Raw genomic sequence first — 13,846 nt, forward strand, 5'->3', positions numbered from 1 at the left:
CGTCTTCGATCCCGGGCGAACGTCAGCCAAGTGTACAACCCTACCTGTGTCCTCCAGGCCACTAGGAGGCAGAAGACTCACTCAACACCCTCACAGCTCAATCTGCTCAGCCTTCCGCAACACCGGAAGTCCTACACAGATGTAATTCACCCAGAAATATTCCAGTTCCAGCCAGTGATTTATTATGTCCAGAGGTAGCCCACTTAGTTCACCAAGTGTTATAAACACGTTTTGATCATGTCACGGCTGGTGTAGTGTTAGAGACACCTTGCTTCTGAGACAGATTCATCTTGGATGGAGATGGAGAGAGAGAGACAGAAGAGGAGAGAGAAAGATGAAGAGAGGGATAAAGGAGAGAGTTTAATGCAGTGTGTGTTGATGCCTGCTAGATCTCACACACAGGCTATTAGTCCACATGCTCATGTGCATGTAGTAATACCCACACGTTATCAGAACAAGGTGGCACCATCATCTGTGCTTTTTCAACATTCTGAGAAGGACAGCTGTAACAGTCTCCAGGTGTAACAGCTGATCCAGTCACAGGTCCCCAGGTTTAACAGTCTCCAGGTGAGTTGTCAAATAAATTAAACATAAAACCTGAACCCTCAAACAACACAACGAAAAAGTCTCCCCAAAACAAAATTCAGAAACCTGGTGGGGCAGTTCACCTGCTCCTCCAGAGACAGTCGGCGACACAGGTGCATAACCTGCCAGGAGACAATTATGCAAAAAGAAAATCAGCCAATCAGTGTTCAGCTCCAGGTCTCTAGGTGAGGCAGTGCCGGTTAGGGTTCCAGGTCCTGGACCAATGAGACAGAGCGGAAGCAGAGGGCCAGGAAGCCGGTGCCCAGCAGGTCGCCCAGTGCTGTCAGGTAGGGGATGGAGAAGTTGTCCGGGTCCAGGCTCCGCCTCCACATCAGACGCACGATGAGGTCAGCCAGGTACAGCAGGATGCCCACCTGGGAGGGTGACGGACAGCAGAGTCAGCCAATCGCAACAGACTATCCATCATGTGGGGTGACAGACATTGGATAGGCAGAGCTGGAGACGGGCCTTGGTGACAGGGGAGGGGCCTTGGTGACAGGGGGGGCGGGGCTTGGTGACAGGGGGGGCGGGCCTTGGTGACAGGGGGGCAGGCCTTAGTGACAGGGGGCCGGGCCTTAGTGACAGGGGTTTTTCTAGCTTGTTTATGGTTAGTTTGATTTATACTCCCTAACCTGCAGCAGGGTTGCACATTGGGCTACATTGATGGAGATTGTACTCTTACCCTGCTGTTAGATTTATACTCTTTCCCTGCAGTACAAGTGGAAGCATGTGGAGAACACAGTAAAGAGGCTAGTTAGGGGTTGTTTGGTTTGAACTCTGTACCTGCAGCAGGGCAGCACAGAGGTAGCAGCAGGTGAAGAACACCGAGATGGTCATGTGTCCTCCCTGGAGCAGAGAGATGGCGTAGAGGAACACCAGGTGACCCGGAATCACCAATAGGAAGAGGACACGCGCCGACTTGGAGTTCACACCTGGAGACAGGAAGCTGATGAAGGGGACTGTATTTTACCTGGAGACAGGTGCTAGGTTGGGCCTGTATGTTACCTGGAGACAGGAAGGTGATGAAGGGGCTGGGCCAGTGCTGTCTCATGCTGTAGGGCAGGACTCCAGGTAGACTCCAGTAGTGCAGGTAGGTAGAGATCCGGCTGGCCTGGATAGCTACCAGGTTCCCCCCCACCCCTGGGGAGACAGGGAGAGGGGGGCAGAAGGAGTGAGCAGAGAGAGAGGGGAGAAAAGGCAGGGATAGAAGGGGGAGAGGGTAAGATTTATTTAGAGAAAGGAGGGGTTACGGGAGAAAGGAGATGACAGCGTGAGGGAGAGAGAGAGAGAGGTAGGGAGTAGAACAAGTGCAGAGATACAAATAGAAACAGATGCATGAGAGAGGGGAAAAAGAGGGCGAGAGAGAGAGAGGTGGAAAGAGGGCGAGAGAGAGAGGTGGAAAGAGAGAAGTGGGTTCACTTCTTGAGTATGCTGCCACTAAACCATTTCATACCACGTGCCTGTTGCTGCCCATAAACACCTCATGCTTATTAAAGAAAACCGAACGAGACACACACAACACCCGCCTCTCTGCCTCCCTCTCCCCCTCACTCTATCTCCCTCTTCCTCTCCCCCTCACTCCCTCTCTCCTTCTCTGCCTCCCTCTCCCCCTCACTCCACCTCTCCTTCTCCGTCTTCCTCTCCCCCTCACTCCCTCTCTCCTTCTCCGTCTTCCTCTCCCCCTCACTCCCTCTCTCCTTCTCCGTCTTCCTCTCCCCCTCACTCCCTCTCTCCTTCTCCGTCTTCCTCTCCCCCTCACTCCCTCTCTCCTTCTCCGTCTTCCTCTCCCCCTCACTCCCTCTCTCCTTCTCCGTCTTCCTCTCCCCCTCACTCCCTCTCTCCTTCTCCGTCTTCCTCTCCCCCTCACTCCCTCTCTCCTTCTCCCTCTTCCTCTCCCCCTCACTCCCTCTCTCCTTCTCCGTCTTCCTCTCCCCCTCACTCCCTCTCTCCTTCTCCGTCTTCCTCTCCCCCTCACTCCCTCTCTCCTTCTCCGTCTTCCTCTCCCCCTCACTCCCTCTCTCCTTCTCCGTCTTCCTCTCCCCCTCACTCCCTCTCTCCTTCTCCGTCTTCCTCTCCCCCTCACTCCCTCTCTCCTTCTCCGTCTTCCTCTCCCCCTCACTCCCTCTCTCCTTCTCCCTCTTCCTCTCCCCCAAAAGTCACACATGTGTTTTCAATACTAAACACACTGGGTAACACACACACCTGCAGAGACAAGGACAAAACACACACACACAGAACACACTAGGTTAGACACACACTAAACCTCTACTGCCACCAAGTGGTTCAGAAACATTTTAAGAACAATTACGTTTCATAATGTTAAGGATTTTTGTTTTGATGTTTTAGACCTCTATATAAAAAAAAACAATAACAAAATAAAACTGTATTGATGAAGCACTGATTTCTTTTCACACTTACACACAACCATATCTACAAATAATGGTTCAGAAGGGTTAGATCCTTCCGACTGATATCAGAATCAAAATTGGTGTTTATTCGCCATGAAAGTTTGCACAGACAAGGAATTTACTTTGGCAGGAGAGCCTACCTAGGTAGCTATATCTGGAATAAGCCATATCTCCAGCCATGCCAACCTACAGTAACAAGAACTGCTTTTTACCAAATGTTACACACTAAACACAAGTGTCAGGGTCCTCCTTAAAAAATGAGCGGAGAGAGAGAGAGAGAGAGAGAGAGAGAGAGAGAGAGAGAGAGAGAAAGAGAGAGAGAGAGAGAAAGAGAGAGAGAGAGCTGCTATGCTCACCGTTGATGACCGGGGTGAAGACAGCCATGCCCACAAACTTAGGATCACTCACTGTCTGGTCCAGGATCAGACCACCGAAACTGCAGAGGCAGAGAGAGAGAGAGGCAGAGAGAGGCAGAGAGAGAGGCAGAGAGAGAGAGACAGAGAGAGGCAGAGAGAGGCAGAGAGAGAGAGGTAGAGAGAGGCAGAGAGAGTAAGAGAGAGAGAGGCAAATAGCGAGAGGTAGAGAGAGACACACACACACACAAGTAGATAAAGGTAGAAACAGAGATAGATGCTGTTAACCACTGTGATCTGTGTCACTGTGTGTATGCGTAGATATAGTGTTGACAGAGTGTGTTGATGTAGATAGAGTTTATGGATTTCATGTGACCGTGAGTGTGTGATTGCATGTGTGAATGCATGTGTGTGTGTGTGTAGCTACCTGCTGATAGACATGGCCACTATGACAGGCTGCCAGCCTGAACGCAGCACCTCTGTGATCTGAGAGCTGCGCCTGGCCAGCTTCACCCACACTGGCAACATCGCCAAGAACAGGACGCACACCAGGGGAGACAGGTACCACACACCTGGGCACAGTGAGGCTGGGTTATACACACACACACACACACTAACCTCTGTACTGGAACAGTGTGGAGCTGACACACTAACCTCTGTACTGGAACAGTGTGGAGCTGACACACTAACCTCTGTACTGGAACAGTGTGGAGCTGACACACTAACCTCTGTACTGGAACAGTGTGGAGCTGACACACTAACCTCTGTACTGGAACAGTGTGGAGCTGACACACTAACCTCTGTACTGGAACAGTGTGGAGCTGACAGCGGCCAGCAGAGACAGGGTGATAAGGTCACCGAGACTGGCGGCGATGGGCGTGGCCACGTTGTCGGGGTTGATGCCCACCTTCCTGGAGCCCAGGATCACACCAATCATCACCAGGCCTGGAGGAGGGGGGGGGGGGGGGGGGGTCAGACAGACAGCCTTCATGAGTGTGCATGTGTGTGAGTGTATGTTCCCAGGTTAGGGTTAGTGACTGCTTGTGAACCCCCTCCCCCTCGTACCGAGAGAGAGCGCCGCTATGAAGGCGGTGACGATGCTGCTGGCACAGAGCACAGCCGCCTGCTCCAGATCCACCCCTCCCCGAGACACCGCCCCCAGCACCACCGCTGCCAGCGCCGCCAGGAAGCCCACCACCGTGGCCTGCACCTGGATCAGAGCCAGGTTGCTGCTCACCAGGATCCACTGCTGGGCTGGGTCGTCCAGCTGGCCCGTGTTAGACTGGAACACAAGCACACACACACACACAGAGAGATGGTGACGAAGGAAACGAGTAGGAGAGGAGGAGGGAGAGGAGGAGGAGGAGGGAGAGGAGGAGGAGTGACTCACAGCAGTGGAGAGGCGTGCAGCCAGGGTCATCTCCAGGTTCCCCTTCAGCCCCACCAGAGCAGGAACCAGGATGAACACCTCCGTGATCACCTTGAACACCTCCCAGTGCTGGAAAACACAAACACACATGCCAAGTCAAACACAGAAATACAATTAGAGCCCTGCCTCTCTCCAGCCCTGCCTGTCTCCAGCCCTGCCTCTCTCCAGCCTGTTCAAACACACATTTAGAAATGGTCACACAGGGATATTTATAAATCCCTCTCCTTTTCTCTCTCCTTCTCTACTCACGACACAAAAATAGACAGCTGGGTTTAGCATAACCAATATAGGCACTGACACATACATACACACAAACACAATACCCCTCACACACACACACGCCCCCCACAAACCTTAAACTCAGAAAACACAGCACAGGACGTATGTACTTTTACTGTATCCATGACGATGCCCGCTGACACCATGCCCATGCCACACACCAGGTAGGGCAGCAGCACCTGGGCGGCCACACTCCAGGCGCTCTCCGGCAGGAAGTCGTGCGGGAAGCGTGTCAGCTGACAGGAAACGCCACGTAGCTTCCTCCTCTGGTAGCAGAGCTGTAGCTCCAGATGAGTCACCACCATGGCTAGTAGCTAGCTAGCGATTAAGGCTAAGCATAGGACTGTGGTAGCTGATGGCTAAGCTAAAAGCTAGCTACTGGCTGTTGGAGCAGATGGCTAAGCATGCAGCTAGCTTCTGATGCTAAAGATAGGACAACTGCAGCCGATGGCTGGACTAGCAGCTAGCTACCGATGCTAGTTATCTTAACAATAGCACTACCGTTGCTGATGGCTAGGCTAGCAACTAGTAACCCTCCCCCTGTTTTAACAGGACCTGTCAAAAACACATGACCTGCTCTCTGACACAGAGGCTGAGAACAGACAGGATGGAAAACAATATGGAAAGAGAGGAGAAAGAGAGAGGTAGGAAGGAATAGAGTGAGAGGGGTAGAGAGAGGGGAGGGGGGAGGAAGGGAGGGAGAGAGAGAGAAAGAGAGAGAGACAGGGGAGTGAGAGGGAGAAAGAGAGAAAGATAGATAGAGATAGAGAGAGAGAGCACAAAGAAAGGAAACGAGGAAGGAGATGGTGAGGATGCAGAATGGGAAGGAGGGAGAACTCCCTCCTGGCCCCATCTTCCTGACTCACTTGAAACCAATTGAATGATTTTCCATCATTATTGGTCCACGTAACCAAGACGCTCCGGTTGTGTGACAATAGGGTGACCAGATTTGAGTTTGTGAAAAAGAGGACACTTCATTGCATCTAGAGGGGGAGGGGGGGGGGTGCTGGTCGTGTATTGCATGCCACACTATCTGATCAAAATGACAGTTCTCTCTACAGTCAGTGCTCGCGCAAGAAGGTAGAACGTAAGGGAGATACCCTTTCCAAAACTTGTAAAGGTGTAATAACTAGTTTGTGAAAGACCTACAGAAACACAAATATCCGACGAGGCAAAAGAGGACATGTCCCGGTAAAAGAGGACGTCTGGTCACCCTATGTGGCAGACATGTAACATGTTTCCTACAGACATTTCTGTCAGCATCCCACCCTCATCCTCACTAACCCTCATCCTCACTAACCCTCATCCTCACTAACCCTCATCCTCACTATCCCTCATCCTCACTAACCCTCATCCTGCCTCCATTCCACATCTTCCATCCCTCATCCTCACACCAATCATCATCCTCACTATCCCTCATCCTACATCATCTCCACTCCATCCTTCACAGTCCATCTGTCATCCTCTCTCTATTCCTCACCCTCGCTCCTCTCCTCACCTGTCCCACCCCCCAGCGGACTCACCTGCACACTGTCCAGCACCATGCCCGCCATCACCATGCCCATCCCAGCCAGCAGGTAGGGGAACACCACCTGCAGGCAGATCGCTACCGAGGACTCCTCCGCTGGCTTCGCATCCTCCTTCACCGGCTTCCTGGAGGCCAGAGCCGGGACCAGGGGCACGGGTAGATCCTCCTGTCCATCAAATGAGCCCCCGAGGCGGTCAAGAGAGCCACTGGCATGCCCTTTCCCCTTCTTGGACTTTGATTTCTTGGAGGATTTCTTCCTCTGGCGAGGCTGCTCCTCTGGTGGCATGGTGGGCTTAGGGTTAGGGTTAGGGCTTCCCGAGGGTGGACTGTCTGAAGAAGACACCAGGCAAAGTGCTCAACTGATTCAATAAATATAAATACGGTCAACTGATCAAGATGGCATTTGCTGTTCAGTACATTCAACTGATGTGATCAGAAGGGATCAATACTTATCTACTCAACTGATAAATAACTGTAGAACTGATCAATACTTATATATACTGATAGACACTCAACGGGTCAAATTAAGTTAACGTTTCACTGAAGAGGATGTAATAACAAGGTATCGACACTGACAAATATGCAAGCTCAACTGATTGCAGAGAGCACAAATACATCATCACTGAAGGCCTAATGTGTGGTGTCAGTACTTTGTTCACTGTTTATTTTTATGACAACGTTTTACTTAAAAATGTTAACACAAATATCAGTAGGCTACTTTCTACTTCTTACATTTTCAAACTCGGCTCGTTACTTTGTGGAATGATCAATACAATTCATTGTCATTGCGTGACATGTCAAATGACTAAGGGGTTAGCATGTGTGTTTTGGATGAAATGACCAAAGGGGTTAGCATGTGTGTTTTGGATGAAATGACCAAAGGGGTTAGCATGTTTGTTTTGGATGACATGACCAAAGAGTTAGCATGTATGTTTTAGATGACATGGCCAAAGGGGTTAGCATGTGTGTTTTGGATGACATGACCAAAGAGTTAGCATGTATGTTTTAGATGAAATGACCAAAGAGGTTAGCATGTTTGTTTTGGATGAAATGACCAAAGAGGTTAGCATGTATGTTTTAGATGACATGGCCAAAGGGGTTAGCATGTGTGTTTTGGATGAAATGACCAAAGCGGTTAGCATATGTGTTTTGGATTAAATGACCAAAGGGGTTAGCATGTGTGTTTTGAATGAAATGACCAAAGGGGTTAGCATGTGTGTTTTGGATGAAATGACCAAAGGGGTTAGTATGTGTGTTTTGGATGAAATGGCCAAAGGGGTTAGCATGTGTGTTTTGGATTAAATGATCAAAGAGGTTAGCATATGTTTTTTGGATGAAATGACCAACACAAAAAAAAACTTTTGGTCATGTGTGTTTTGGATGAAATGACCAAAGGGGTTAGCATGTGTGTTTTGGATGAAATGACCAAAGGGGTTAGTATGTGTGTTTTGGATGAAATGACCAAAGGGGTTAGCATGTGTGTTTTGGATGAAATGACCAAAGGGGTTAGCATGTGTGTTTTGGATGAAATGACCAAAGGGGTTAGCATGTGTGTTTTGGATGAAATGACCAAAGGGGTTAGCATGTGTGTTTTGGATGAAATGACCAAAGGGGTTAGCATGTGTGTTTTGGATGAAATGACCAAAGGGATTAGTATGTGTATTTTGTATTAAATGACCAAAGGGGTTAGCATGTGTGTTTTGGATGAAATGACCAAAGGGGTTAGCATGTGTGTTTTGGATGAAATGACCAAAGGGGTTAGCATGTGTGTTTTGGATGAAAAGACCAAAGGGGTTAGCATGTGTGTTTTGGATGAAATGACCAAAGGGGTTAGCATGTGTGTTTTGGATGAAATGACCAAAGGGGTTAGCATGTGTGTTTTGGATGAAATGACCAAAGGGGTTAGCATGTGTGTTTTGGATGAAAAGACCAAAGGGGTTAGCATGTGTGTTTTGGATGAAATGACCAAAGGGGTTAGCATGTGTGTTTTGGATGAAATGACCAAAGGGGTTAGCATGTGTGTTTTGGATGAAATGGCCAAAGGGGTTAGCATGTTTGTTTTGGATGACATGACCAAAGAGTTAGCATGTATGTTTTAGATGACATCGCCAAAGGGGTTAGCATGTGTGTTTTGGATGACATGACCAAAGAGTTAGCATGTATGTTTTAGATGAAATGACCAAAGAGGTTAGCATGTTTGTTTTGGATGAAATGACCAAAGAGGTTAGCATGTATGTTTTAGATGACATGGCCAAAGGGGTTAGCATGTGTGTTTTGGATGAAATGACCAAAGCGGTTAACATATGTGTTTTGGATGAAATGACCAAAGGGGTTAGCATGTGTGTTTTGAATGAAATGACCAAAGGGGTTAGCATGTGTGTTTTGGATGAAATGACCAAAGGGGTTAGCATGTGTGTTTTGGATGAAATGACCAAAGGGGTTAGCATGTGTGTTTTGGATCAAATGACCAAAGGGGTTAGCATGTGTGTTTTGGATGAAATGGCCAAAGGGGTTAGCATGTGTGTTTTGGATGAAATGATCAAAGAGGTTAGCATATGTTTTTTGGATGAAATGACCAACAAACAAAAACAACTTTTGGTCATGTGTGTTTTGGATGAAATGACCAAAGGGGTTAGCATGTGTGTTTTGGATGAAATGACCAAAGGGGTTAGCATGTGTGTTTTGGATGAAATGGCCAAAGGGGTTAGCATGTGTGTTTTGGATGAAATGATCAAAGAGGTTAGCATATGTTTTTTGGATGAAATGACCAACAAACAAAAACAACTTTTGGTCATGTGTGTTTTGGATGAAATGACCAAAGGGGTTAGCATGTGTGTTTTGGATGAAATGACCAAAGGGGTTAGCATGTGTGTTTTGGATGAAATGACCAAAGGGGTTAGCATGTGTGTTTTGGATGAAATGACCAAAGGGATTAGTATGTGTATTTTGTATTAAATGACCAAAGGGATTAGCATGTGTGTTTTGGATGAAATGGCCAAAGGGGTTAGCATGTGTGTTTTGGATGAAATGATCAAAGAGGTTAGCATATGTTTTTTGGATGAAATGACCAACAAACAAAAACAACTTTTGGTCATGTGTGTTTTGGATGAAATGACCAAAGGGGTTAGCATGTGTGTTTTGGATGAAATGACCAAAGGGGTTAGCATGTGTGTTTTGGATGAAATGACCAAAGGGGTTAGCATGTGTGTTTTGGATGAAATGACCAAAGGGATTAGTATGTGTATTTTGTATTAAATGACCAAAGGGATTAGCATGTGTGTTTTGGAAGAAATGACCAAAGGGGTTAGCATGTGTGTTTTGGATGAAATGCCCAAAGGGGTTAGTATGTGTGTTTTGGATGAAATGACCAAAGGGGTTAGCATGTGTGTTTTGGATTAAATGACCAAAGGGGTTAGCATGTGTGTTTTGGATGAAATGACCAAAGGGGTTAGCATGTGTGTTTTGGATGAAATGACCAAAGGGGTTAGCATGTGTGTTTTGGATGAAATGACCAAAGGGGTTAGCATGTGTGTTTTGGATGAAATGACCAAAGGGATTAGTATGTGTATTTTGTATTAAATGACCAAAGGGGTTAGCATGTGTGTTTTGGATGAAATGACCAAAGGGGTTAGCATGTGTGTTTTGGATGAAATGACCAAAGGGGTTAGCATGTGTGTTTTGGATGAAAAGACCAAAGGGGTTAGCATGTGTGTTTTGGATGAAATGACCAAAGGGGTTAGCATGTGTGTTTTGGATGAAATGACCAAAGGGGTTAGCATGTGTGTTTTGGATGAAATGACCAAAGGGGTTAGCATGTGTGTTTTGGATGAAAAGACCAAAGGGGTTAGCATGTGTGTTTTGGATGAAATGACCAAAGGGGTTAGCATGTGTGTTTTGGATGAAATGACCAAAGGGGTTAGCATGTGTGTTTTGGATGAAATGGCCAAAGGGGTTAGCATGTTTGTTTTGGATGACATGACCAAAGAGTTAGCATGTATGTTTTAGATGACATGGCCAAAGGGGTTAGCATGTGTGTTTTGGATGACATGACCAAAGAGTTAGCATGTATGTTTTAGATGAAATGACCAAAGAGGTTAGCATGTTTGTTTTGGATGAAATGACCAAAGAGGTTAGCATGTATGTTTTAGATGACATGGCCAAAGGGGTTAGCATGTGTGTTTTGGATGAAATGACCAAAGCGGTTAACATATGTGTTTTGGATGAAATGACCAAAGGGGTTAGCATGTGTGTTTTGAATGAAATGACCAAAGGGGTTAGCATGTGTGTTTTGGATGAAATGACCAAAGGGGTTAGCATGTGTGTTTTGGATGAAATGACCAAAGGGGTTAGCATGTGTGTTTTGGATGAAATGACCAAAGGGGTTAGCATGTGTGTTTTGGATGAAATGGCCAAAGGGGTTAGCATGTGTGTTTTGGATGAAATGATCAAAGAGGTTAGCATATGTTTTTTGGATGAAATGACCAACAAACAAAAACAACTTTTGGTCATGTGTGTTTTGGATGAAATGACCAAAGGGGTTAGCATGTGTGTTTTGGATGAAATGACCAAAGGGGTTAGCATGTGTGTTTTGGATGAAATGACCAAAGGGGTTAGCATGTGTGTTTTGGATGAAATGACCAAAGGGATTAGTATGTGTATTTTGTATTAAATGACCAAAGGGATTAGCATGTGTGTTTTGGATGAAATGGCCAAAGGGGTTAGCATGTGTGTTTTGGATGAAATGATCAAAGAGGTTAGCATATGTTTTTTGGATGAAATGACCAACAAACAAAAACAACTTTTGGTCATGTGTGTTTTGGATGAAATGACCAAAGGGGTTAGCATGTGTGTTTTGGATGAAATGACCAAAGGGGTTAGCATGTGTGTTTTGGATTAAATGACCAAAGGGGTTAGCATGTGTGTTTTGGATGAAATGACCAAAGGGATTAGTATGTGTAGTTTGTATTAAATGACCAAAGGGATTAGCATGTGTGTTTTGGATGAAATGACCAAAGGGGTTAGCATGTGTGTTTTGGATGAAATGGCCAAAGGGGTTAGCATGTGTGTTTTGGATGAAATGACCAAAGGGGTTAGCATGTGTGTTTTGGATGAAATGACCAAAGGGGTTAGCATGTGTGTTTTGGATGAAATGACCAAAGGGGTTAGCATGTGTGTTTTGGATGAAATTACCAAAGGGGTTAGCATGTGTGTTTTGGATTAAATGACCAAAGGGGTTAGCATGTGTGTTTTGGATGAAATGACCAAAGAGGTTAGCATGTTTGTTTTGGATGAAATGACCAAAGAGGTTAGCATGTTTGTTTTGGATGAAATGACCAAAGAGGTTAGCATGTATGTTTTAGATGACATGGCCAAAGGGGTTAGCATGTGTGTTTTGGATGAAATGACCAAAGGGGTTAGCATGTGTGTTTTGGATGAAATGACCAAAGGGGTTAGCATGTGTGTTTTGGATTAAATGACCGAAGGGGTTAGTATGTGTATTTTGTATTAAATGACCAAAGGGATTAGTATGTGTGTTTTGGATGAAATGACCAAAGGGGTTAGTATGTGTATTTTGTATTAAATGACCAAAGGGGTTATCAGAGTTCGAATTAAGGTGTTTAAAGTGTTAAAAACATCGGGTCGTGGGGTCGATACATTATGATATCGTTCTTACCTGTGACCGTAAATATTACTTTACGCCCTGGAGAAGAAGTTGACCCCCCTATTATCATTGAATAATTCGCAATCTGCTCACAATCACACCCACACCCCGCACTACAAACTTTCAATGAAATCCGTGGCTCATCATTCATTCACACCACCACTATTGCAGAAGCAGCACTCACTTGAAGTGAGTCTGCAAATCTTGGCTAGACAATTCATTCAGTTTGAACAGCTACAAACCGGAGAACTTGCGGCTAAATGAGCTAAACGCAACAGATACCTTTAAAAAAGTGTAGCCGTACGGTACAGTCAGTGAGCCGCCATGTCTACGCAACGCAATAATTCATGGGTTGTGCTACAGTTACGTTACAATGGCTGCGTCTATATAATCATCTGATTGGCACGAAATTGGAGTTGCACCTTTAACCCCGCCCCCAGAGAAAGTGAACACAAACAGGCTCTGGTGAACAGTTATGAACCCATCGAACTGAACGACGTCAACCGGAGAGAACTTGAAAGAGCCCTTATTGATAATACAAACACACATTATGTTACGGCGAGTAGTCTATAAACTCACAAATGTCTGCGCACCTTTGTGTGTCTGCCAGTTTCAACCATCAACGCATCTTTCATATCGTTTTTTCTTACAGCAGTAATCAAACCACAGTGTCGACCACAGAAACTACTGCATTCTATTCTAAAGCAACAATTATAGTTAACTTCGTAATAATAAATCAATGAATCGCTCATTTTTAATTTCAACGAGTTCGAGCAGTATGTTGCTCGCGTGACAGCCGATTTTTTTGAGTGATGATCCAGACCAAATATAAGTTGAACAATTTTCCCCACCCCATCTCTACCTTCCCAAACAACCGCGACAGCGTCTGCACTGTGATCTCCAGACTGCTGTCCTTACCTGTTGTCTGTGGTGCTCGTGAAGCCCGTTAGAGAGTTCGGGTGTGTGGTGATGTTCTGAAACCGTCTGAGAATAGATCTTCTATGAAGATGTGGGGGGAGGAGAAGGTGTGTGTGTCTGTGTGTGTGTTGGGGGGGGGGGGGGGGGGGTGCTGTCTTAGATTTCAGCCTGCTTGGCAAATTAGGATACCACCCCCCCTCCCCTCTCCTTACTCTCCTTCGAGGATGGTGACACACACACACTATCCATTGACACACACACACACAGCACTGTCAGTATCTCAAACTCCTCAGAATAGCCTGGCAAATCGTGCCTGCTGTTTGGATTGTCAGAGTATGTGTCAGCATGTGTGTGTGACTGTGTGTGTGACTGTGTATGACGTGTGACTGTGTGTGTGTGTGTGGTAACTGCTGAGTGACAAGGCTATTCAGTGTGCAAGTTGCAAAAAAGTTAGCTCGGTGCTTGTGAGTGTGTGTATGTGTTTTTTTGCCTGTCAGTGCAACATTTCACCACCAAGGGGCAGCAAGGTGACACAGTGAAAAAACATTCTTCATTTATTTCCCCTTATATAAATTTATATGACTACTAAAGCTTACTATTATTGTTTAGTCATGCCAGACTGAAGAGCAGAGCCAGAGACACCATCCCTAAGTTCACCGTTTCATCCACTACCCTGTGGTACAT

At 46.3% G+C, this 13,846-nt stretch overlaps 1 protein-coding gene across 4 annotated transcripts; it reads right to left on the bottom strand.

Annotated features, from left to right (window-relative positions):
* Positions 1–159: 159 nt before the first annotated feature.
* slc41a3 (solute carrier family 41 member 3) lies at positions 160–13,290 on the bottom strand. 4 transcript variants are annotated; one of them, XM_084679580.1, is made up of 10 exons: positions 13,163–13,290; positions 6,578–6,912; positions 4,737–4,844; positions 4,412–4,628; positions 4,145–4,291; positions 3,774–3,918; positions 3,350–3,429; positions 1,591–1,725; positions 1,369–1,517; positions 160–959 (listed from the first exon to the last, which is right to left on the bottom strand). In XM_084679580.1, the coding sequence occupies exons 2-10, from the start codon at positions 6,866–6,868 to the stop codon at positions 786–788; spliced, it is 1,446 nt and encodes a 481-aa protein (XP_084535706.1). In that variant the 5' UTR covers positions 6,869–6,912; positions 13,163–13,290; the 3' UTR covers positions 160–785. The 4 variants fall into 4 exon arrangements, with proteins under 4 accessions (XP_084535706.1, XP_084535708.1, XP_084535707.1 ...); XM_084679582.1 differs by lacking the exon at positions 13,163–13,290 and adding an exon at positions 12,527–12,549; XM_084679581.1 differs by lacking the exon at positions 13,163–13,290 and adding an exon at positions 12,257–12,278.
* Between the last annotated feature and the right edge of the window lie 556 nt (positions 13,291–13,846).

This window comes from Hypomesus nipponensis, chromosome 18, assembly GCF_054491055.1.
Source record: "Hypomesus nipponensis isolate SF chromosome 18, ASM5449105v1, whole genome shotgun sequence".
Taxonomy (NCBI): domain Eukaryota; kingdom Metazoa; phylum Chordata; class Actinopteri; order Osmeriformes; family Osmeridae; genus Hypomesus; species Hypomesus nipponensis.